The 23,388-nt window shown below is 48.8% G+C and overlaps 1 protein-coding gene across 1 annotated transcript; it reads right to left on the bottom strand.

Moving 5' to 3' along the window:
- Positions 1 to 15,968: 15,968 nt before the first annotated feature.
- PPIF (peptidylprolyl isomerase F) lies at positions 15,969 to 22,584 on the bottom strand. Its single transcript, XM_032313064.1, has 6 exons — positions 22,290 to 22,584; positions 21,070 to 21,100; positions 20,461 to 20,549; positions 18,687 to 18,783; positions 18,066 to 18,141; positions 15,969 to 16,872 (listed from the first exon to the last, which is right to left on the bottom strand). The coding sequence occupies exons 1-6, from the start codon at positions 22,491 to 22,493 to the stop codon at positions 16,737 to 16,739; spliced, it is 633 nt and encodes a 210-aa protein (XP_032168955.1). The 5' UTR covers positions 22,494 to 22,584; the 3' UTR covers positions 15,969 to 16,736.
- Positions 22,585 to 23,388: the final 804 nt, after the last annotated feature.

Raw genomic sequence — 23,388 nt, 5'->3', positions numbered from 1 at the left:
CCAGGGCCCCTTCGCACAGCTCTTGCGTCCCCCCCCCCTTCCCGCCCTGGGGTCCCACCTCTGGTCACACCTTGAGGCCGGGCTGAGCCTCCAGGGCCCCTTCGCACAGCTCTTGCGTCCCCCCCCCCCCTTCCCGCCCTGGGGCCATCTGAGGTCCAAGTCTGGGACTATGGCCCCTGCCCTGACCTCCATCTCTGCCTGCCCACCCTCATCCTGGCCGGGATTCGGGGTGAGATGGACTGGACACGGAACCACAGCTCTTCAGCTGTCGTCCTGAGCAAGTCACCGCCCCCTCCGAGCCCCGGTTTCCTCTCTCGTAAGATGGGATAATGCCGGTCTGTCTCCCTGAAGGTCACTGTTACGATTAAAAGAAGGCAGAGTGTTTGGCAGCGAGAATGTGCTCAGGAACTGTTAGCTACTGCCGGCCCCCGGCCTGTGCTGCCTCGGAAGTGGGCTCCCCAGGGTCCCCCTCCACTCTGTGTTCTGAGACCTTCCCCTGGACCTGGTGGCAGAGGTGAAGCCCAGGCCTGGCTTCTGGGAAGGGACTTGGATGTGTCAGTTCCTAGGGCAGGAGGCCATCCTCCTCGGCTCCCCAGGCACCCACACCCTGCTCAGGGCTGACTCGGCTTCTGCCTCAGTTTCCTCCTAGGGCTGAGGCAAAAGGCTTCTGCCTAAAATATATCTCCTCCTCTCCTTTGCAACCTGACCCCAGCCCCGCACCACAGTGGAGTCGGCTTCAAACCTTGTGGTCATGCTCTCTCTGCTGACATTTTCGCTCGTTTAGAAGCCCCGCCCCGCTAAGCCCCACCGCCTCGCAGGTCTCTCGAAACAATGGGCCGTTCTTCTGCTGCCCTCTGGTGGCTACGTCTGAGAACAGCAACTTCCTGCTGGGGGAATTTTTTTCTCCTTCCCAATTCCAGGTAAGTCCTGACCTCATCGGCACAGGGCTACCTTCCTCATCGCTTATGCACCTAGGAACAATACTGTCAAGTGCAAATACTTGAGTTTTATTATAAAAATAATGCATGCACGATATGAAGTAGGTAAAACACAGGGAAATAGGAACTAGGATGTGAAAATACCCAGAGGCCCAACTTTCCCCAAAGATCACTACTGTCAGGGGTTTGACCACACCGTTCCACAGCCTTTTTGCTTCCGTAAATCTGTGTGCGTGGGATGTACACACACACACGCAGGCATGCATACACACACACACACACACACACACACGTTAATGGGATTATACTTGACATGCTATTCTGTAACCAGCATTGTCTAAATCATCCTCTTGCCCTGTTAGCACACAGTCTGCCTCATTTGTCTAACAGCTGATTGCACTTCTTTGTTGAGTAATGTATTTGTCATTTTCTTTTAGAAGGATTTGAAGCATTATTGTTTATAAAAGTCAATCATTTTATCTTTGTAAAAAAGTTTTATTTGGGGGCACCTGAGCAGCTCAGTCGGTGAAGCATCTGCCTTCCGCTCAGGTCATGATCCCAGCGTCCTAGGGTCGAGTCCTGCATCGGGCTCCCTGCTCAGCGGGGAGCCTGCTTCTCCCTCTCTTCTCCACTCATGCTCTCTTTTGCTCTTTCTTTCTTGCTCAAATAAATAAAATCTTTAAAAATAAATAAATGAATAAAAAGAAGAGATTTTATTTAAACTCCAGTTAGTTAACATATAATGTACTATTAGTTTCAGGTGTACAATATAGTGACTCGACACTTCCCTATAACACCTGTCACTCATCATGACAGTCCCCATCCCCTATTCCACCCATCCCCCACCCCCCTCCTCTCTGGTAACCACCAGTTTGTTCACTATAGTTAAAAGTCTGTTTTTTCATTCCCCATTCTTTTTTTTTTTCCTTTCACTTTGCTCATTTGTTTTGTTTCTTAAATTCCACAAGAGTCTAATCATATGGTATTTGTCTTTCTCAGATGGATATTTTGATTAGCATAAAACACTCTAGCTCCATCCATGTCCTTACAAATGGCGAGAGCTCATTCTTTCTTACGGCTGAGTGAGATATATCCATATATCTTCTTTATCCACATATATATATCCACATATATCTTCTTTATCTTTTTCTTTATCAACTGTTGCACACTTGGACTGTTTCCATAGTGTGGCTATTGTAGACAATGCTGCTGTAAACATCAGTGTACATGTATCTCCATGAATTAGTATTTTTGTTTTAGAATTTACAAAGAATTTCGTATTCTTTGGGTAAATACCTAGTAGTACAATTTCTGGGTTGTTGGGTAGCTCTATTTTTAACTTTTTGAGAAACTTCCATGCTGTTTTCCAGAGTGGCTGCACCCGCCTGCATTCCCACCAATAGTGCAAGAGGGTTCCCCTTTCTCCACATCCTCGCCAACACCTGTTGTTTCTTGTGTCGTTGATTTGAGCCATCCTGACAGGTGTGAGGTGACATCTCGTTGTAGCTTTGATTTGCATTTCCTCAATGATGAGTCATATTGAGCATCTTACCATGTGTTTGTTGTCCATGAGTATGTCTCCTTTGGAAAAATGTCTATTCATGTCTTCTGCCCCTATTTCAGTTGGGTTATTCTGTTTTGGGGTGTTGAGTTTAATAAGTTCTTTGTATATCTTGAATGCTTACCCTTTATCAGGTAGGTCATTTGCAAATATCTTCTCCCATTCCATAGGTTGCCTTTTAGTTTTGGTGTTTCTTTTTGCTGTGCGGGAGCTTTGTATTTTGATGTTGCCCTGACAGTTTATTGTTGCTTTTGTTTCCCTTGCCACAGGAGACATATCTAGAAAGAAATTGCTATGGCTGGTGTCAACAAGTTACTGCCGGTGTTCTCTTCTAGGATTTTTATGGTTTCAGGTCTCACATTTGGGTTTTTAATCTGTTTTGAGTCTGTTTTTGCTTATGGTACAAGAAAGTGGTCCAGTTTCCCCAACACCATTTGTGGAAAAGACTTCTTTTCCCCATTGGATATTTTTTCCTGCTTTGTTGAAGATTAATTGAACATATAATTGCACGTTCGTTTCTGGGTTTTCTATCCCGTTCCATTGGTCTATGTGTCTGTCTTAGTGCCAGTACCATGCTGTTTTCATCACTACAGTTTTGCGACGTAACTTGAAGTCCAGAATTGTGATGCCTCCAGCTTTGTTTTTTTCATGGTTGCTTTGGCTATTTGGGGTCTTTTGTGGTTCCATACAAATTTTAGAATTGTTGGTGGCATTTTGATAGGGATTGCATTAACTGAGTAGATTGCTTTGGGTAATAGAGACACTTTAACGATATTTGTTCTTCCAATCCTGGAGCATGGAATGTCTTCCCTTTCTTCGTGTCATTTTCAATTTCTTTCATTGGTGTTTGATAGTTCTGAGTATGGTCTTTTACCTTTGTGGTTAGGGTTATTCCTTGGATATTATTATTTTCAATGCAATCGTAAATGGGATTGATTCCTTAATTTCTCTTTCTGCTGCTTCATCATTAGTGTATAGAAATGCAATAGATTTTTGTACATTGATCTTGTATGCTGCAATTTCACTGAATTCATTTATTCATTCTAGTAGTTTTTTGGCAGAGTCTTTCGGGTTTTCTATATATGGTATCGTTTCTTCTGCAAATGGGGAAAGTCTGACTTCCTCCTTGTTGATTTGGATGCCATTTATCTGTTGTCTGATCGCTGAGGCTGGGACTTCCAGTACTGTGTTGAATAAAAGCAGTGAGAGTAGACGGCCCCTGTCTTGTTCCTGACTGGAGAGGAAAAGCTCTCAGATCTTCCCCACTGAGGAGGATATTAGCTGTGAGTTTTTCATAAAAGGCCTTCATGATGTTGAGGTGTGTTCTCTCTAAACCTACTTTGTCGAGGGTTTTTATCAGGAATGGTTGTTGTACTTCATCAAATGCTTTTCCTGCACCTGTTGAGAGGATCCCTATGGTTCTCAACCTTTTATGAATGTGACGTATCACGTTGATCGGTCGATCTTTTTTTCTTAATCACCTTTCCGGTTTGTGCAGTCGGAAGGTCTGGGGTCAGGAGAGCCAGGATCTGACCTGACAGGTCTCTGTCCACTGTCATGGATCTCACCCCTGTGCCTCTCCAGGCCCGTTTCCCCACCTACACAGCAGGGCATCCGGCTCCATCTGGAGTCCTTCACTGTGACGACGGCTCTGGGCTGTGACCCCAGAGGCTGTCCCAGGATCACCCACACAGGTTTTGGGCTGGTGCAGGGAAGATGCATGGGACCCAGTGGGAACGCGGACAGTTGCGAAGGACAGGCTGGGGTGCCGCCCGCTGCCCCGTATTGGGTGAGGGAGCGTGAGCTCTGATGCTCGCTCCTCTCCTGTAGCTGGCTGAGGGCTGCTGAGCTGGCTGCTTTCTCTCAGAGGACACCGTGGGCATCTATAGCCTCTTCCTCCTCCCCGGAGCTGACCTGTGTATCACCCAAGTAAGAAGAGAAAGTACTCTCCTCGTAAACAACTCCAGCGATGCAGAAGATTTCAGCTTCTGGGGTCAGAGAGACGGGAGTCACCCTCCCGGTTTAAACAACTAAATTAACGGACAAAATATGTGACACAATGGTGTCCAGCTGTTGGACAGAACAGGGAATCCTAAGAAAAGGGAAAAACAAGCAAATGGGGTGAGGCCTGTGGTTGCAGAGCGTGCTGCCTGGACGGTCTCGGGTAGCCGAGCTGGGCGGGGGAAGCCACACAGCCCAGCCAGCTCCCTGACTTGAGGAACTCAGGCGGCAGAGGCTACGTAGAGTTTTCGGAGCAGAACACTGGAAAGAAGGGCGTCTGGGTGGCTCAGTGGGTTAAGCCTCTGCCTTCGGCTCAGCTCATGATCTCAGGGCCCTGGGATCAAGTCCTACATTGGGCTCTCTGCTCAGCAGGGAGCCTGCTTCTCCCCCCACACTCCACCTCTCTGCCTGCTGCTCTGCCTGCTTGTGCGCTCTCTCTGTCAAATAAATAAATAAAATCTTAAAAAAAAAAAAAAAAAACCACTGGAAAGAAGACAGCTGCACTGAGAATGGAAAGTGACGTGGAGAGGAGGAAGATCCCGCAGAGAGGTCTCCAGACCCGTGCAGAGGGCCCCCCTCACCCAGTTAGCTGAGAACAGATCAGTGCATATGTGTGAGGAGATGACCCAAAGATGACCACAGGACCTCTCCCAAGCCCAGAAGGATCAGGTAAAACCAAATCCCCAAGTCTCACATGGGGACAGAAATGGTTGGAGTCCTCACCAGCCAGATCGGGAAACCTCATAATGAACAGGGCAGACCACTGAGAACCACATGTCCTCAGAAGGGGGACTAAATTAGTCCTTCCCTAAGGGTGAGCTCATCTCTTCAACAAAGCTCAAAACCAAGCCTCAAAGAAATAAAATGGCCTCCAAGTAACTTACTTGCATTCCGCAACAAAACTTGAGAATGTTTACAGGAACACAACGATATCCAAAACATTTTAATGAGGTAAAATGTCTGGCATCCATTAAAAGTTAGGCATATAAAGAAGTAGAAATAATTAAAAACAGACAGAAATCCCACAGATAATGGATGAGTAGACATAAAAGCAGTTGTTGTAACTGGATTTTGTATTTTCAAGAAGGTAGAGGAAAGTAAAGACATGTTAAAAAGAAACATGGAAACAATATTTTTAAATACCTCAAATTTTAGTGATGAAATTTTTTTCTGATACAAAAAATACACTGGAAATTAACATCAAATAAAAAGAAGAAAGGATTAGTAAAACCTGTACTTCCTCTGCGTTAGGCCCACCTGTCTGCTTAACCTAGCCTTAGACCGAGCATTTGTTTAAGAATAAAACTATGGTGGTGGTCTGGAAAAGAAAGAAAGAAAGAGAGGGAGGGAGAGAGGGGAGAAGAGAGAGAGGGAAGGAGGAATAAAGGAACAAAGGAAGGGGGAGAGAGAGAGAGAGAGAAAGAAAGAAAGAGAAAGGAAGGAAAAGAAAAAAGAAAGGATTAGGGAACTTGACGACATAGTCATAGACACTATCCAAAATGAAATGCACCAATGTAAAAAGATGGGGGAAAAAAAGAACAGGGCATCAATGAGATGTGGGCAACTCCTGTTGTTCAAATTAAGAATCCCCAAAGGAGAGGAAGAACAAAACGATATATGAAGAAATAATTAACTAAAAATTTTCAAAATTTGTGCAATCTATAAATCAAAGGAGGACAATAAACTCAAGAAATATATAAAGAAAACCATATATTGCACCATAATCCAATTGCCTAAAATCAGATAGAAAATCGTAAAAGAAGATAGAAGGAAATGGGTACATTACATACAGAAGAACAAAGATTAAAATTGTACCATGCTTCTCATAAGGGGGAAAAAAACATCTAAGCCAGAAGACAGGGAAGCAGCATCTTTAAATTACTTAGAGGAGAAACTGTCAACCTAGAATTTTAACTCAGCAAAAATATCTCTGCAAATCCCAAATCTATTGATAAAGGACTTGTGTCTAGAATATATAAAGAGCTCTTACAACTCAACAATATAAAGACAAATAACCCAATTTTAAAACAAAGGATCTGAGTAGACATTTCTTCAAAGAAGACATACAAATGGCCAGTAAAATGGCCACATGAAAAGATGCTCAACATCATCAGTAAAACCAAAACTGAAACGAGATAATACTTTACACCAACTAGGATGGTGAGAATTGAAAAGATAGATAATCAGAAGTGTGGTGAGGCTGTAGAGAAACTGAAATTCTCATACACGGCTGGTGAAAATGTAAAATTCTGTTGCCACTTTGAAAAACAGTTTGGCAGTTCCTCAAAACAGTAAACAGATAATTACTATATGATCCAGTGATTCTTACACTATATGTAAAGCAGTACAATATATTTGCAGGTAATCTGTGGTAAGTTAAACTATATATTGTAGCCCTAGAGAAACCACTAAAAATAGAAAATGAAGAATTAAGTCTAATAAGTCAATAATAATGGGATCATCTGAGAGAAGAAAAGCTCAATCCAAAAAAAAAAAAAAAAAAAAAAAAAAAGAAGGGAACAAAAAGCAGATGGGACAAAGAGAAAATAAATAGCATGATGGTCAACTTAAATCTAATGATGTTGATAATTACATTCAATATAAATGGTTTAAACATTTAGTTGAGTGGCAGAGATTGTCAGACTGGATAAGAAAGCAAAGCTCAATGCAACACATGTGATCGTTTTCTCTTAGCTCTAAATTCTCCCTTGCCCTGTTTGTGATACTCTAAGAGCTCTCCTGTGCCATCTGGAATTATATTAAACTTTATCAGTAGAGATCACTGGAGAGACATTTTATTCTTTAGAGTTCTCTTTTCCCTTAGTAGATAAACCCATGTTATGGTTAATTTTTTTTTAATTTTTTATTTTTTTATAAACATGTATTTTTATCCCCAGGGGTACAGGTCTGTGAATCGCCAGGTTTACACACTTCACAGCACTCACCAAAGCACATACCCTCCCCAATGTCCATAACCCCACCACCCCTTCTCCCAACCCCCCTCCCCCCAGCAACCCTGTTTGTTTTGTAAGATTAAGAGTCACTTATGGTTTGTCTCCCTCCCAATCCCATCTTGTTTCATTGATTCTTCTCCTACCCACTTAAGCCCCCATGTTGCATCACCACTTCCTCATTTTTTTTTTTTTTACTCAATTATAGTTAACATAGTGTGTTATATCAGGTGCAGGTATACAATATAGTGATTCAACGGTTCTATACATTTCTCAGTGCTCACCACGATAGGTGTACCCTTAATACCCTTGATCACCCATCCCCTGCCCACCTCCCCTCTGGCAACCATGTTTGTTCTCTGTATTTAAGAGTCTGGTTTTTTGTTTGTTTCTTAAATTCCACATACGAGCAAAAACTTATGGTATTTGTCTTTCTTTGATGGACTCATTTCACTTAGCATTTATACCTTCTATGTCCATCCACGTTGTTACAAGTGGCAAAATTTTATTCTTTTTTATGACTGAGTAGTATTCCACAGTGTATGTATACAACATCTTCTTTATCCATTCAACTAGCAATGGATAATTGCTATTGTAAACAATGCTGCAATAAACATAGGGGTGCATATATCTTTTCAAAGTAGTGTTTCATTTTCTTTGGATAAATACCCAGTAGTAGAATTACTGGATCCTATATTAATTCTATTTTTAATTTTTTTTTTTGGAACCTCCATACTGCCTTCCACAGTGGCTGCACCAGTGTGCATTCCCACCAACAGTGCAAGAGGGTTCCCATTTCTTCACATCCTAACACTTATTGTTTCTGATGTTTTTTGATTTTGGACATTCTGACAGGTGTGAAGTGATATCTCATTGTGGTTTTCATTTGCATTTCCCTGATGATTAGCAATATTGAGTATCTTCTCATGTGTCTGTTGGCCATCTGTATGCCTTCTTTGAAAATAGTGTCTATTTAGATCCCCTGCTCATTTTTAAATTGGATTATAGATTTTTGGTGTTGAGTTGTAGAAGTTCTTTATATATTTTGGATACTAACCCCTTATTGGATACAGCATTTGCAAATATCTTCTCCTATTCAGTAGGCTGCCTTTTGTTTTGTTGATGGTTTCCTTTGCTGTGAAAAAGTGTTTTATTTTGGTGTAGTCCCAATAGTTTAATTTTGCTTTTGTTTCCCTTGCCTCAAGAGGAATATCTAGAAAAATGTTTCTACAGCTGTTGTCAAATTACCACCTATGTATTCTTCTACAAATTGTATGGTTTCAGGTCTCACATTTAGGTCTTTAAACCATTTTGAGTTTATTTTTGTGTATAGTGTAAGAAACTGGCCCGCTTTCATTCTTTGGCATTCTGTAGCTCCTTATTTTCCCAACACAGTTTATTAAAGAGACTGTCTTTTCCCTGTTGTATATTCTTGCTTCCTTTGCCATAAATTAATTGATCATAAGAGCATGGGTGTATTTCTGGACTCTCTATTCTGTTTCATTAATCTGTGTGTCTATTCTTGTGCCAGTATATAAATTTTATATGCAACCTTTCCTCTTAGAATAATTGGGTTGTTTCTCTATCCAGTTTGAACCCTGACCAATATAGAACGAACACTGGCCAGTGGTCATAGGAGATAACCCCACAAAGATGGGATTTAGAGATTTGTTTGGCTGTATCTTTGGGCTTGAAGGCAGCTCTAAACTACCTGCCAGTGGGAAATGGAATGCTAGCAACGCCTGCCATGCTGTGACATCACAATGAATCACGTTATCTCTTGTGATTATGTGACGAGAGAAGCATGTGCCTTGGGAGGCCAGGTGGCTGCCCCACTTGACTATTATGGCAGCAATGATGACATAAGGACTGTGATGTGGGATGAATTATTCTGAGCGTACTTGACAGTTCACCAAAAGAAAATGACAAATTCTCAGCTTAAGTTCTGGTCAAGAACCACAAAGCTTTAACAACTCTAAAAAGATTCTCTCATTTCTTACAGACACTAGGCTGATATCCCTTAAAATCAAACAAACATTTAATGGTGCAGGTTGCTGAATTAGATTTCAATTCATATTTTAAATTAATATAAACTTATAGCCTCCCTAAGTTTTTCATGTGAAAGGGCAAGATTGGGATCCTGAAATTTGTAACAGGGACATCTGATTGCATCGAAATAAAACTAACTTGACCCCTCACGTCATTCCACCCCTCCCTGAGCTGTGGAAGTAGCTTCCCTTTTGTGTCAGAGAGGAACAGGCTTCCTTGCTTACAAACACTGTGAGCACTGCCTCCGGGGCAGGTGCTTGGAAATGCAATGCCCAAGACCCACCACCACCAGTCCCATAACTAGTTCATTCCTCAGCACTTTCCAGAGGAACAGGAGGACCCAGAGAGAACAGGTCATACACCCAAAGAATTGTGAGACTTCACGAATATATATATATATATATATATATATATACACACACACACACACACACACACACACACATAGATACATATATATATTTTTTTTTTTTTAAAGATTTTATTTATTTATTTATTTATTTGGCAGAGAGAGAGAGAGAGATCACAAGTAGACAGGGGGGCAGGCAGAGACAGGGAGAAGCAGGCTCCCCACCGAGCAGAGAGCTGGATGTGGGGCTTGATCCCAGGACATGAGACCATGACCTGAGCTGAAGGCAGAATCTTAACCCACGGAGCCACCTTGGCACCAGCTAACATATATTTTTAAGCGTATATATTGAGCTATGGCTCACGTGTCATACAATTCATCCATTTAAAGTGCACGATTCGATGGTTTCTAGTCTAGGCACAGAGACAGGCAACCACCAGAAGAGCCCATTTTAGGAGATTTCCATCATTGCATTAAGAAACCTCATACACCTTACCTATCACCCACTTATCCCCCCACCGACACCAACTTCTTCAGCTTAGGTAACCACTAATCCACTTCCTGCCTTGATAGATTTTTCCTGTCTTGAACATTTCATATGAATGAAATTATATACAAAAACTAATCATGTGCTTTATGGTGACTAACATAACACAATCAAATAAATAAATAAACTTTAAAAATTAAAAAAAATTTTAAAAAGAAATCATATAGTTTGTGGTCTGGGACTGGCTTCTTTCACTCAGTATAATGTTTTCAAGCTTTTCCCAGGTGGTAGCACGGATCAGCACCTCATTCCTTCTTATAGCCAAATAACATTGCACTGTGCGTGGGGCGCGTGGGTGGTTTCATCAGTTAAAGCTTCTGCCTTTGGTTCAGGTCATGATCCCAAGGTCCTCGGATCGAGCCCCGCAGAGGGCTCTCTGCTCAGCGGGGAGCCTGCTTCCCCCTCTCTCTCTGCCTGCGTCTGCCTACTTGTGATATCTCTCTCTCTGCCAAATAAATAAATAAAATCTTTAAAAAAAACAACAACACAACATTGCACCGTGCAGACATACCAGTTTTGATCCGTTTGCTCATTGTGGAACACTTGGGTTGTTTCCATTTCTGACCGTTATTAATAATGCTCTTGCAAGTGTTAGCATAAAAGTCGCTGTGTAGATGTTCATTTCTCTCCGCTGTACACCCCGGAGTGGACTTGGTGACTCTGCGCAGTCATCTCAGGAAATGCCGGACTGTTTTCCAAAGCAGGTGGACTATGTTATATCCTAGCATCAGTAATCGGTTTCTCCCATTGCATGGCTTTTCACTCTCTGGATGGTGTCCTCTGCGGCACAAACATTTTTAATTTTAATTAAAATGAAGCCTAATTTATCTGTTTGTTTGTTTGTTTCTTTTGTTGATGATACGTTGGTGTCGTATCCATAATCCTTGGCAAATCAGATACATTCCTCAGCAGCGCTGTCTTTACTCTGGAGCTCATCTGCAGATGTCTCCATTTCTGGGATCGTTTTTGGTATATATACATATCTTTTTTTTTTTTTTCCTTGTAGCATCTCCACTAGACTCTTTCTTATAATTTCTGCTAAAATTACTCCCCATCTATTTGTGCATGTTGTCCATCTTTCTCCTACTAGATACTCCACATATTAATCCCAGTTATTTTAATGTCCCCCTCTGGGAGGGTTGTAGTTGAGTCCAATTCTGTTGATGGCTTTAGTGACCAACAGTGTTTCTTCCTTGAATGCTGAACATTACTTGAACTATAGAAGAGACAGCAGTGTGGTGTACACTCTGGCCAATGGGCGTGCTGCTCTGTGTTTTGAGTCTATTGTGGGAAATTAGTCGATGGAGGCAGAAGTTGAGCTGGGTTTGGGTTGTGTCATCACTGTCTTTCCTTTTGGAGCCCCATGGACGCAGACTCCTACAGCAGCGGCCAACTGTCCTTGGGGAGAAGTCAGGGTGTGGAAGGCTTTGTCTCAGTGTTTGTACGCCACTTTCAGCTCAATGTGGCATAGAAGGTATCCGTCTCTATGCCTTTCCTTCCCCGCAGGCTGGGGAGGTGGGGGGAGGGGCACACGTGGTTCTGGTCTGGCTTCAGTCTTAGGCATGTCTTGGGTGCGTGTCTCCAGGGGTAGCTGATTTCCAGTTGGTACCTGAATGGGTTCTCAGGCCCTGGTTGGCTTCTTGTTCTTCCCAGGGGGTTGGAGGATGTTCTCTTCTACCTTTCCCCCACTTAGCATGAACTTTTACCTCTTCCTGGGAATAAAGGGAATGCTGCCCTTTCCCTAGCGGATTAAGAATTTTGCTTCATAGGAGAACATCTGAGGAAGTGAGCAAGGCCTCATGCCAGGAGCTGTGGACTGTCAGCAGCGAGGCAGGTCTCGGGCCTTTCTCCTGAGCATCCGGCGGAGGCCTTGCTGGGGGAGACACCCTGCGAGACAATGTGAACTTGCTCTGTGCACAGGGGGCTCCAGCCATTCCAGACAAATCGGTCTCTCCTTTGCCCTTACAATTCAATAAAATTTTACTGGATTTCATCTTCCTCACTTGTCCTGTGGTGGGGTCTTTCTCCAGTGCTCTGCCACAGGCAAGACGGTTTGGCTGTCTTCTCTCCTCGGAACTCGGATGACATGGTTGCCTTTCTGATGAACTCAAGAGAAGTCAGACTTCGTAGCTTACCCACCCTTCTATTGTTGTTGGGGCAGGAATGTTTCTTGCGGCTTCTCTATCCTAAGCTAATGCGAAACCCATACTGATTATTAATATAATAGGGTTATGGGTAATTTAGATTCTCTATATTTTGTATTTATGGAACTTTTGAATTTTTACAAGTGTATTTGGTTTTACAAGCAGAAAAGAAAAATGAGCCAGGATTCTTCAGAGAAACCGAACCAATAGTGTGTGTGTCTGTGTGTGTGTGTGTGTGTGTGTGTGTGTGTGTGTATAAAACAGGATTTATTATAAGGAATTGGCTCACACAATTATGGGGGCTGAGGAGTTCCAAGATCTGCAGTTGGCAAGCTGGGAACCCCGAAGAGCCGTTGGTGTAGCTCTAGTCCAAGTCTGAAGGCCTGGAAACCGGGAACACCAATGTGTGGAAGCTCCACTCCAACAGCCAGCAGACTGGAGCCCCAAGAAGAGCAGATGTTTCCGTTGGGGGGCAGAAGGCGGATGTTCCAGCGCAATTGGGTAGGAGTTCTTCTTACTCGGCCTTTGGTTCTATTCTGGTCTTTAACCAACTGGATGAGCCCCACCCACCAACTGGAAAGTTAATCCCCTTCAGAAACACCCTCACAGACACATCCAGAATAATGCTTGACCCAACGTCTGGGCCCCCCATGGCTCATTTGAATTGACACATAAAATTAACCATCATAGTGCTATAATAATAATAATAGTACCATCATAATTCTGGACAGCCTCATAAGGCTGAGACTGATCTGGGAGGCTCAGTGGTGCCAAGACTTCCTCTATCCCCCCTGTTCCAGTGGCCTGGACACCCAGCTGACTTCTGGCTTCCAGAAGCCACTCACCGAGAAATGTTTTCCAGTCTGAACGCACATAAACCTGACCCTCCTCCTGATGACAAAGGAAGAGCTGAGGCCACCACACAGAGGTCTGCCCCTCAAAGGCACCTCACTGCCCTGAGGCCTTAGGAAGCCATGTTTGCTAGCCCTAGGAAGAGCAGCGGCCCACAAAACTTGGGCTGGACAGGTGGCCCGGCCTCACCATCCCAGAGTCAGGAGGCCCTTTCTGAAAGTGGAGGGCTTGCTCCGGATTCCCAGAGCTTCCAGCAAAAAGTGTTTCCAGAAGCAACCAACGACGCTAGTGGTCTAGTGGTTTCCTTTTGAATCTCGCCCACTCTGGCCTGTGCTCAAATTCTCACACCTTCAAACTATTTTTTTAAAAATTCAGATTCCTAGATCCTACCCACAGAGATCTGTATTCAATAGGTCTCAGGTGTGGCCCATGACTCTTCATGCGTTACCACCCCCCAGGACTCCTGGGAAACATTCACAGACATCCCTTTTCATGGAGCAACATGCTAGAGTCCAGAACAGTGTTAAATTCCCCATATTCTCACACATGCTCCACGAAGGGAGTCAGGCACAGAAAGCAAATCTTGCATGACTCCATATATACCAAGTCCCAGAATAGGCAAGAGGCGCATACAGTGACAGGACTCAGTGGCTGCCTGGGAAGGCGCATAGGGATGACGCTGGAGAGAGGGAAATGTTCTAGAACTTCATCTGGTGTGTGAATTTGTCAAAAGGGATGGAGCTGTACACTTCCAATACATGAGTTCTGTTATATGCAAACCATATCTCAGCGAAGTCATTTTGTGAAAAAGCTTGTCAGGTGTTATCTCAGAAAAAGGATATTTCAGATGTTTACACACCAGGCTCCCATGACGTCACAGGATCACATCCGAGAGCATGTGTGTGACTCACTGCTTCTTTCATGCGTTAGGTGCCGCGTGCCAGTAAGTCATCCTCTTATCTGCGTTGATCCAGTAAGACCAGCCCCAGGCCCCCGAGCAGGGTGCTTAGGAAAGAACTGGCGAGGGGAGTGAGGGGCCCCATCTTCAGGAAACTCCGAGTTTAGGCAATTCTTGCATTCCAGTCCCCTGTGCCATACCGCAGTCCTCTGGATGGAGGGACACACACACACACACACACGTACACACACTCTGTGCTCATGGAAAAGGAAAGGCTCTGTGGGGTCAACACAAGCTCCACGGGCTCTGTGACCAAAACGCCTCAGAAATCACCATGGGGCTGACTGGTCGCAACTTGAGGGGAAGCCCCTCATGCTTGCCACCAGCACCACTGTTTCCCTAGGGTCCCAGAGGTCAGGAGAAAACTCCACAGGGACAGAAGTTGTGGCTCTGACCTCAGAAATCACAAGCTCTGAATGTGGGGATCAGAGGGCCAAGGGGCATTGGGGGAGGCCCCCACAGGGAGCCCTCTGGATTGGCGTGTCCAAGGTTCTAAGCCCGTTCTGCCAACCAACTCGCAGGGTTGCCTGGGGCCATGGTGACCCTGCTGGGGCCTCAGTTTCCCCATCTGTAAAATGTTAAGACTGGATGATTAATTACCAATTATTATCACTATTATCATGATTACTGTTGGGTTCAAGATCCCGCTCTTCAAATGAAACCCCTTGTAGAGCTCCAATAAGAAAAAAGAGGGTATCTGATTGAAAATGGGGTGTAGGGGCCCACGTCTCCCCCTTGTTCTGAGGACCCTACAGCTCTTGAGAATTGTTTAAAAAGTACTAGTCTAGCTGGGCTCCTAGTCCTTGCAACTGAGCTCTGGTAACTGCCCTCATGGAAACCCTCCAGGACTCCAAACGGCCCGACTCCAGCCACTGTGACCTCAGAATGACAGGAAGCACACATAACCGGACTCTCGGAACCCCAATGTGAAATAACTCTGTTCACACTGTCAACAGAATGCGACGATTCTACTACTCGGACTGCCATCGCTGGCCTGCCCTCCCACTCCCCAGTCTGCCTTCCCCATCACCTCAGAATCACCTAGAATTCCAAATAAGCAGCAAATCTAGGATAGTCAACTCCACACCTAACTTCTGATGATCAAAGCTCCTTCTCTAAGACTCTGACATGGGAAATGTCATCATCTCTGTCATTCCAGAGCACGCATTAAAATGATGGGCCAGGCTCTACGCTACGTACTTTGCACGGATCACCTTGGCCTCTCCCCACCTTGTGAGCCAGGCATTACTGTTACCCCATTTTGCAGCTGAGGGAAACAGACTCAGGTCACCAAGAGGTGGAGCTGAGATTCTGGCAGGTGGGGGGTCAGCCAGTGCTCACAGCCAGGCTATGGGTTCTAAGATATCTTGTCTGAGCCCATCTCATCTCTGAGGATAACAACACCATCCTTGGTTGCTGGAGTGATTAAATGAGATGGTCCAAGTAAAAACCCTCAGGGTAGCCCAGACATGCGTGTGGTAACTCAGTAAAGATTGGGTCCAAATACTTGAGCTGTAAACCTGCTTCCTAAAAACACCAGACACCAGACGGTCTTCTACAGAAAATAGGATTTATTTTCACATTTCCAGTGAACACAAATAAATGTCCCACAAGTATATTACATACAAAATCAGTAGATTTATTAATCACAGAAAAATCAAAGCTCTCCAGAAAGACATGTCCGGGCCACTTCCACTCTTCACCAACTCACGGACTAGGCACAGTTCGCGATGGGTTTGTTCCCAGGTTCGTCTGCGTCTGCCCCCATGGACTCCCCTCAAAACCACAGCAGCAAACCAACAGGATTCACAGTGGCTGGGCTAAGTGCTGTGGCTGTGGCCCCTTCACTAAAGCCCCAGTCGTGTTCCAAAGGCCAAGCTCTGGGGTTCCGTGGCTTCAGCCACCAACTGGGGTCCTGCCACAGCACAGGGCAGTTAGTGTCACAGCTTCATCTCTAGACAATCTTGTTAATTAAATTATTTCAATTAGAAGAGATATAATGGCCCTTTTGCAACAGCTGGCCTTTCCCCCTCAGTCGAGAAAAGGGCAGTAACCTGTCCCTGAAGCTAAGCCATCACCACCCCAATGTCCAAGGCACGGGTGACCTTGGGCTGGCCGGATGAGGAGTGGTGACATCACATCCGTGATGGGTGTCTAGAAATGGGGCAGTGAGGGCAGGCGGATGCTGGCGAAGCAGCATGGAGGGCCTGGTGGACATCTGACGCTCAGGAGAGATCTTGCTCCAGTACATAGTGATGGTGGAAGGTGCACAGGCACCCGGACGGGGCACCGCTGCTGGCGCCTGAGGTGGTCGCCTAGGTTAGTCAACATGAGTGCAGCCTCTACCGGCCTAGCGCCCCGTTGCCGTGGCCATGGCCATGGCCAGTTAGCTCAACTGGCCGCAGTCCGTGATAACGATCTTCTTGGATGTCTTCCCACTCCTGGAGCCAAAAGATTCTATTTTCTTCACGACATCCATTCCCTCTTTGACGTGGCCAAACACGACATGTTTGCCGTCCAACCTGTGAGTCGAGCCAGATAAGAGTAAGAGTAGTGCAATGTCACCCAATGTCATGGTCACCTGGCCGTGGAACTATTTAGCAGAGACGGCAATTCTGAAAGGGACCCAAATGGAAAATCTGGACCCTGCCCTCACAGCTCTGGGACGAGGCCTTGCTGAGCGCCCCCAAACAGACCAGAGGGTCTCTCCCTTCTGGGGCCTGTGCTGCCTCCTCTGCCGTGTGACCTTGTCCTGGGCCATTTAACCTGAATCCTGGTAAACTCATCTATGAAAAGTGAATTATTCTTGTTCTGCACAGGGAGATAACAGGGTGTTAAACTCCTCCCAGGAAACAAGAAGTCCGTGTAAATGGAACCATCTTCATGGTCATGAGTGACAAGGTAAGGGCCAAGATAGCACGTGTGGCTCTTTCCATCTGAGAGACTTTCAAGAATCTAAACAGCCCCTTAGTCCAGTGCCAGCAAGGCCAACACTGGTTACCACCTGGGGCAGAACTGCAGGACCCATCAGAGGTTCCACGGAAGCAGCAAAGGGCAGGCAGAGCCAGCAGCGACCTGCCCACCCCTGACATCTGTGTCCCTTCTGGCCTGGGGGCTAGAGACAACTAGGACCAATCTATCACTCAGGTCTCTCTAAAGTCCTAGGAAATGGGCTTTGTGAAGTCTTAGCTCTTGGCCAGCTAATGTCCCCTCAACCCCATATGCCTCAGGGCTAGGATGCAGGGAACTCCGGGCAGAGGAACTTATTAGGTAATAGGACAGCGACCAGGGAAGACACCCCTAAAATCCACAGGCACGTGGACCAGAGACCTCAAGGTGCATTCCAAGCTCAAGGTAAGCCGGGAAACAACAGGTTAAACCAAGCAAATAGGCTTCCACCACAGGCCACCTTGAGGCCCGTGAGTTCTGCAGCATGTCCCAGACGGATGTGGTACAAGTCCTTTGGCATACCACATGGAGAAAATTCCAACTGACAGCAAACAGAAGCCTAACACAGACGCAGTTCTAAGAACAACCCAAATTCCCCCTCAGTCCTTTCATGACCTTTACCTTCTCCCCTAGGGACACACCTCCCAGCGGAGGGCTGCCGCCCCAGAACACGGTCCAGCCTCACGCTACCCTCCCCCGGAAGCACACAAACCCTCTTTCAGCTGCAAGGCCAGCCCTCATGTGGAACCCGGGGCGAGGAACTCACCAGTCTGTCTTTATGGTGCAGATGAAGAACTGGGAGCCGTTGGTGTTGGGGCCTGCGTTCGCCATGGACAGGACACCTACAGAAACAGGGAGGAGTGAGCCAGGCTGCCCCAGGAGGCCCCTCACTGGGGAACCATTCATAAGAGCATACAGTTTCCAGCACAGCAAGGACACTGGGGTCTGACGGTCCTGGAGCTTGAAGAGGACAAGCAGGGCCCAGAGGACGAACAGCTCCCTGGGGCCCGTCCCCCCTGTGCTGCCACAGGAAGGACAGGGCCTTGTGGAAGCTCTCCACGGCAGAGCCAGCATGGGAGTTGGGCGCACTGCATCCTGGGTCTTAAACGTGACACAATGCTGGGTTTTGCTGAAAGGCTTTCTCCCCCAGCTTCTCAAAGAAAGACTTGTTTTTAAACGGAGAGCTCAGCATGACAAAACTCCAGGAAAACCAACACTCCAACCCAGAGTGCTGAAGGAGGGAAGGGGCATCGCTGGGTATCGGGAAATCGGTCCTGGCCTCCCAGCCGTGGTGGGCATGGTGGGCCTGGTAGGCAGACCAGCAGCCAGGGAACTGAGCAGCCAGAGCTCAGGGAACTCAGAACGGGGAGTGGTGGCCCCCACTCACCTGGTCCCACGTGCTTCAGTGTGAAGTTCTCATCAGGAAAGCGGCTTCCGTAAATGGACTTGCCCCCGGTGCCATTGTGGTTGGTGAAGTCTCCCGCCTGCGAGCACAGAGCACCTTCTGAGCGGACAACCACCAGAGCTGGCCGGAGAAGGCTGCCATGGCGCAGGGACGTGGCCCCCAGCCCACCTGGGGTCCACCCAGCCAGAAGCCCCACAGGCCAAGGGGTCAGAAAACATCCAAAGATCTCCTGACCCCTAGCTTCAGCGTTTTCTGCCATTAATCACTACCCTACCTTCCAAATGATCCACTTTTTAATTTGGGCAGGTTTTTTAAAAGACTCTCAAAGGATCTAATAGCTATTCTGTGATGATTTGTACATAGTGACCTCGAATTTTCTACCTACAGCTCTTGGAGGGGAGACAAGGAAGTGACCAGGAAGTCTGTGTTCCCAAGTCTGGTCTTTGGGGGGTGGGGAGCAGCAGCTGGCATAGAGCCAATTCCCTATGCTAAGCCCCACTTCTCCCCCATCACCAGGCCTCGTGGCCTCCCTACACCTTGCAGACCCAGGACGGAGTCCCCCCGGGTCTGGCATCCCTCCTCACAGCTTGCCTGAGGTTTCCAAGGGAGCGGTGGCCAGAAGAGCCCAGCCCCTGGCCAAGGACTCACAGCTATCTTCCTGAGATACCCCTCAGGTGAGAGAGATGACCCGACTAGCCTGACGTAAGCACCCACAAATGCCAGTAAGGTGTTCCCAGACAGGATGATTCAAAACCCTGGCCTCGGCCTCCCGTGCCGCCAACTCATGCCTCAGAGAGCCCTCCAGCCTTGGAAGGGCCCGCTCCTGCCAGCTGCTGTTCAGAGGAAGACCCTCACCTGGCTCAGGACAGCCCCTTCAGCTTCTGCTTCATCCACTGCCTCCCTCAGGCAGAGCTGGGAAGGCCTCTGCGGCAGAGAGCCACAGGCCTAGCCAGGCATGTCCCACGGCCACAGCCTCCCTTCCCGTCCCTGCAATCATGACACTGGACACGTCAGCAGGCCCAGCCCCAACCCACGGCCACTCACCACAGAGGATGACAGCCCCAGGGAGGAGTGGAGGGAACGGAGCAGAGAACTCTGGGCGGGAAGGACTTCAGAGAGATCATGACACTCATGTCCCTGCTTCTATGGCCTGCTGGCCTCAAGACACCCACCTCTGTCTTACGAGGCCTGACCTAACAGAGGACAACCCCCAGCATAGCTGGGCTCCTGATCCTGGGAAGTCCTTGCTGTCCTCCTCTACCCCAAAACTTCTGACACAGCCTTACTGAGGTTTTTGAAAAAACAGGCAGCACACATGACTAAAGAACATTCATTTAACCAAGAAAGATGCCCCGCTCTAAAGGAGCAGCTCCCAGTCCAGACCCGTGCGTTCTTGCTGGAGCCATCGCCCTCCCTCCTTCCCAACCTCCCGTGCCAAGCACTCAGTGGGACACACAGGGGGACGTGGCCAGAGACCGCCTAAATACGCTGATCCTGCAAAGCCTGAAGATCGACTCCCCGCCCCCGTGCACAGCTGGATCTCAATGCCGGTTCCCCGCCAGCCCATTCTGCCCCTGGCTCAGTTGCTCAACCGCTGGGGCCGCCCAACCCACTCCTCCACCCTGTCTGAGTGAGAAGACAGGCCAAGAGAGCAATGTGTTCTCTCCATTCAGTATCTCACAACCACCCTGTAAGGCGGCCCCTGCTGTCCCCCCCGCCCCTGGACAGGGAAGTGAGGCAGACAGGGCTGCTGTACCTGACACATGAAGGATGGAATCACTCTGTGGAAAGTAGAGCCTTTGTAGCCGAAGCCCTTCTCCCCGGTACACAGGGCTCTGAAGTTCTCTGAGGGTTGAAGGAAGACAGAGATCAGCAGGGCCAGGCCTCAACTCCAGGGTCACAACTCGTTCAAGCCCATACCTCTTACCCCCAGGGGGTGAACAGGGGGTGAGAAGACGCCAAGCCTGCTCCCTGGGTCTGCTCTGGCTGTGCTACCCGGGGCAGGTCACCTTCTCACAGCTCAGTGTCCCGGCGTCCAAGCACTACTATGACAAGAGCACAGGGTCCCGGCAGGGAATCCCTAGGCCATGCAGCCACTGCCCCACCGGGCACCAGGAGGGGAGGGAGGAACGGGTCCCGGTAGAAATTTACATAAGGCTATACTGGACTGGTGGGCAGGGCCAACACCGAGGCTCAGAGAGGGACAGAGAGTTGCCGCAGGGGTACCAGCAGCTGAGCCTCACGTGGAACTCTCATCTGGTTGTGGGTCTCCGTGCCCCAACTCCTCTCACCATCCCACCCATCTGGCCTGGCCCCTTTCTCTCCCATCTAGACCAGACTCAGAAGGCCCCAAGTCCCGTCTTACCTGCTGTTTTTGGGACGACATCTGCCTTCAGCTGTGGGGAGGGAAGGGGCCAAGAGAAGATGGTCAGTCCAGAAGCAGGTGATAGAAGGAACCTCCTCACCAACCAACCCCCACAGCGGCCACGGAGCCCCATCCAATTGCGGGGCTCCCAGCCCTCAGCAGGAGGCAGCCTAGGCAGCTATCATCTCTGCCAGTTGTTTCCTGAACCCAGGCTGGGAGGAGGCAGCCTCGGTTTCCCTAGCTATCAGAAGAGATGACAGTGCCATCCTGGCCTACTTCCAGGGGCAAAACTGGCAGAGCTTATACAGCTTGGCCCTAGGCATCAGAGACTCAGGGCCGGGAGAGGTGCCAGTCGAAGCTCAATGCACAGAGGGGAAACAGGCTTCAAGGCAGGGGAGTGGGTGGGTGGGCAAGGAGAGGCTAGAGCCCATCCAAGCAGGCTTTTGAGTCCCAGCTTCAAAAGCCACCCTGGCACAAAGCCACTAAAATTAAGGGGAGTAAGGAGAGTGGTCTCCATTTTCCAGAAGGGAAACTGAGGCCTACCAGAGGTCCCTCTGTTCAAAAGAGGGTCTGGCTTGAGAGCTACACCTGAGCTTCCCCATTTGGTCCCCCTACTTGTTTCTTACTTTGTGAGTCCGGGAGCGTGGCGGGGTTGGAGTTGGGATGCAGGTCCCCTGGGCACTCTACCCCGACTTGCAGGGGGCCGTCCGGGTCCGTTTGGGGGCAGAAGCCCCCCAGGCCCGCCCTGCAGGAGAGGAGGCCAGCAGGCCTGAAACCACCTCGGCTCCTGCCCCAGGGCCGGGAGGCGGGGTGAGTCCCACCGAGGGGGCGGGGCCGGGCACCGTATTATGCAAGGGCAGCCACGTGAGCACCCCGCCCGCCCGCTGCTCGGACCCTCGAGCCCCCCCCAATACCCGCCCTCGAGCTCCCGAGTCTGGGCGCTGACCCCGCGAGGTCGCAGGACCTCTCCCCGACCTCGGGGCCAGCCAGCAGGGTCGGGATCCCACAGTCCACGACCTGACCTTGAGCTTTCTCCTCCTCACTTGCCCTCCCTCCCGCCTCCACTACTCCGAAGTGCCGAGAGGATACCGGAAGAAACCAATCTGATGCCCCCTCTAGGGATGGGGAAACTGAGGCCCATGGCCAAGTGTGGGAGGCAAGGTCTCCCAGCCAGTTAGGCACAGCGCCGGGCCCGTCCGCTCACCCGCCCGTCCGCTCACCTCCAGCACCACGCGGCCGAGCGGCTGCCCGTCGGCGCCCACGTCCAGATACACGAGCGGGTTCCGGGCGGAAGAGGACGAGTCGCGGGAGCCGCCGCCGCTGCTGCTGCTGCTGCAGGCGCGGGCCGCGGGGAGGCGCAGCGGCGCGGAGCGCGGGACGGGGAGCAGGCCGAGCAGGCGAGGACCGCAGCGCAGCGCCAGCATCGCGGCTGCGGGTCGGGGTGGGAGAGCGGCTGCAGGAGCGGAGGCGGCGGAAGCGACGGCTAAGCGCGCAGAGGTTGGAGTCCGCCACAGCCGCGCGCCGCCGTCTTTATTGGTCGGGCCGGCCTCGAGGCCCCGCCCCCACCCGCACTGCCCGCCCCCACCCGCACTGCCCGCCCCCTCCGGGCCTGTTCGCGGGCGACCCCTGGTGGCCATAGCGGGCGGCACAGCCAGGCGGCTGGGGCGACGGAGCGTGAGCTCCTTGCAACCGGTTCCCCAAGGACCAGAGAGACCTGAGGGGCAGACACGACCTGGCAAAAGGGGGCCGGTTCCATTTTGTAAGCGTCTCAGATTAAAAACAGAGAGAGGGAACTATGCTAAAACGTGGTTAACTCCAAAATAAGGGCATCCGTATGTTTTTATTTGAATATAACAAAAATCTCCATTTGAGCCCCTGTATAGGCCTCCCCTCCACCTATAGACCCTGCAGAGGAGAGATCAAGAGAGACAGTGGGTGAGAGACAAAGAAGGTGGAGGTGAGAGGTGGACTAGAGTGAGAGGTGCAGGAGGACACAGGCAGGGACCCCTCCCCTGCTGACCACAGGCCTCCGAGTCCATCTGGCCCTTTCTCCAGATGCTTCTGGACACCAGATCGTCTTCCCACACAACTGGAACTCAGCAGGTCCCAGCGGGCTCTGGCCAGGCCCCAGCTCTCCACGGGGTTGGGTCCAATGCCCCCTCCCCAATGCCACAGACGGACGGTTTTGGTCCCTAGCAACAGGGTCAGCTGGCTGCTGGCTTCCCTCCCACCCCAGGCATCCCAAGAACAAACTTGCAGGTCACACAGTACAGGGGTGATTCCACAGGGAATGCAAGGAAAAGTGAAAAGGTAAGGCAG

The sequence above is a fragment of the Mustela erminea genome, chromosome 14 (assembly GCF_009829155.1).
Source record: "Mustela erminea isolate mMusErm1 chromosome 14, mMusErm1.Pri, whole genome shotgun sequence".
Lineage (NCBI taxonomy): Eukaryota > Metazoa > Chordata > Mammalia > Carnivora > Mustelidae > Mustela > Mustela erminea.
The sequence above is the reverse complement of the archived record's forward strand: the minus strand, read 5'-3'. Positions and strand labels throughout refer to the sequence as shown.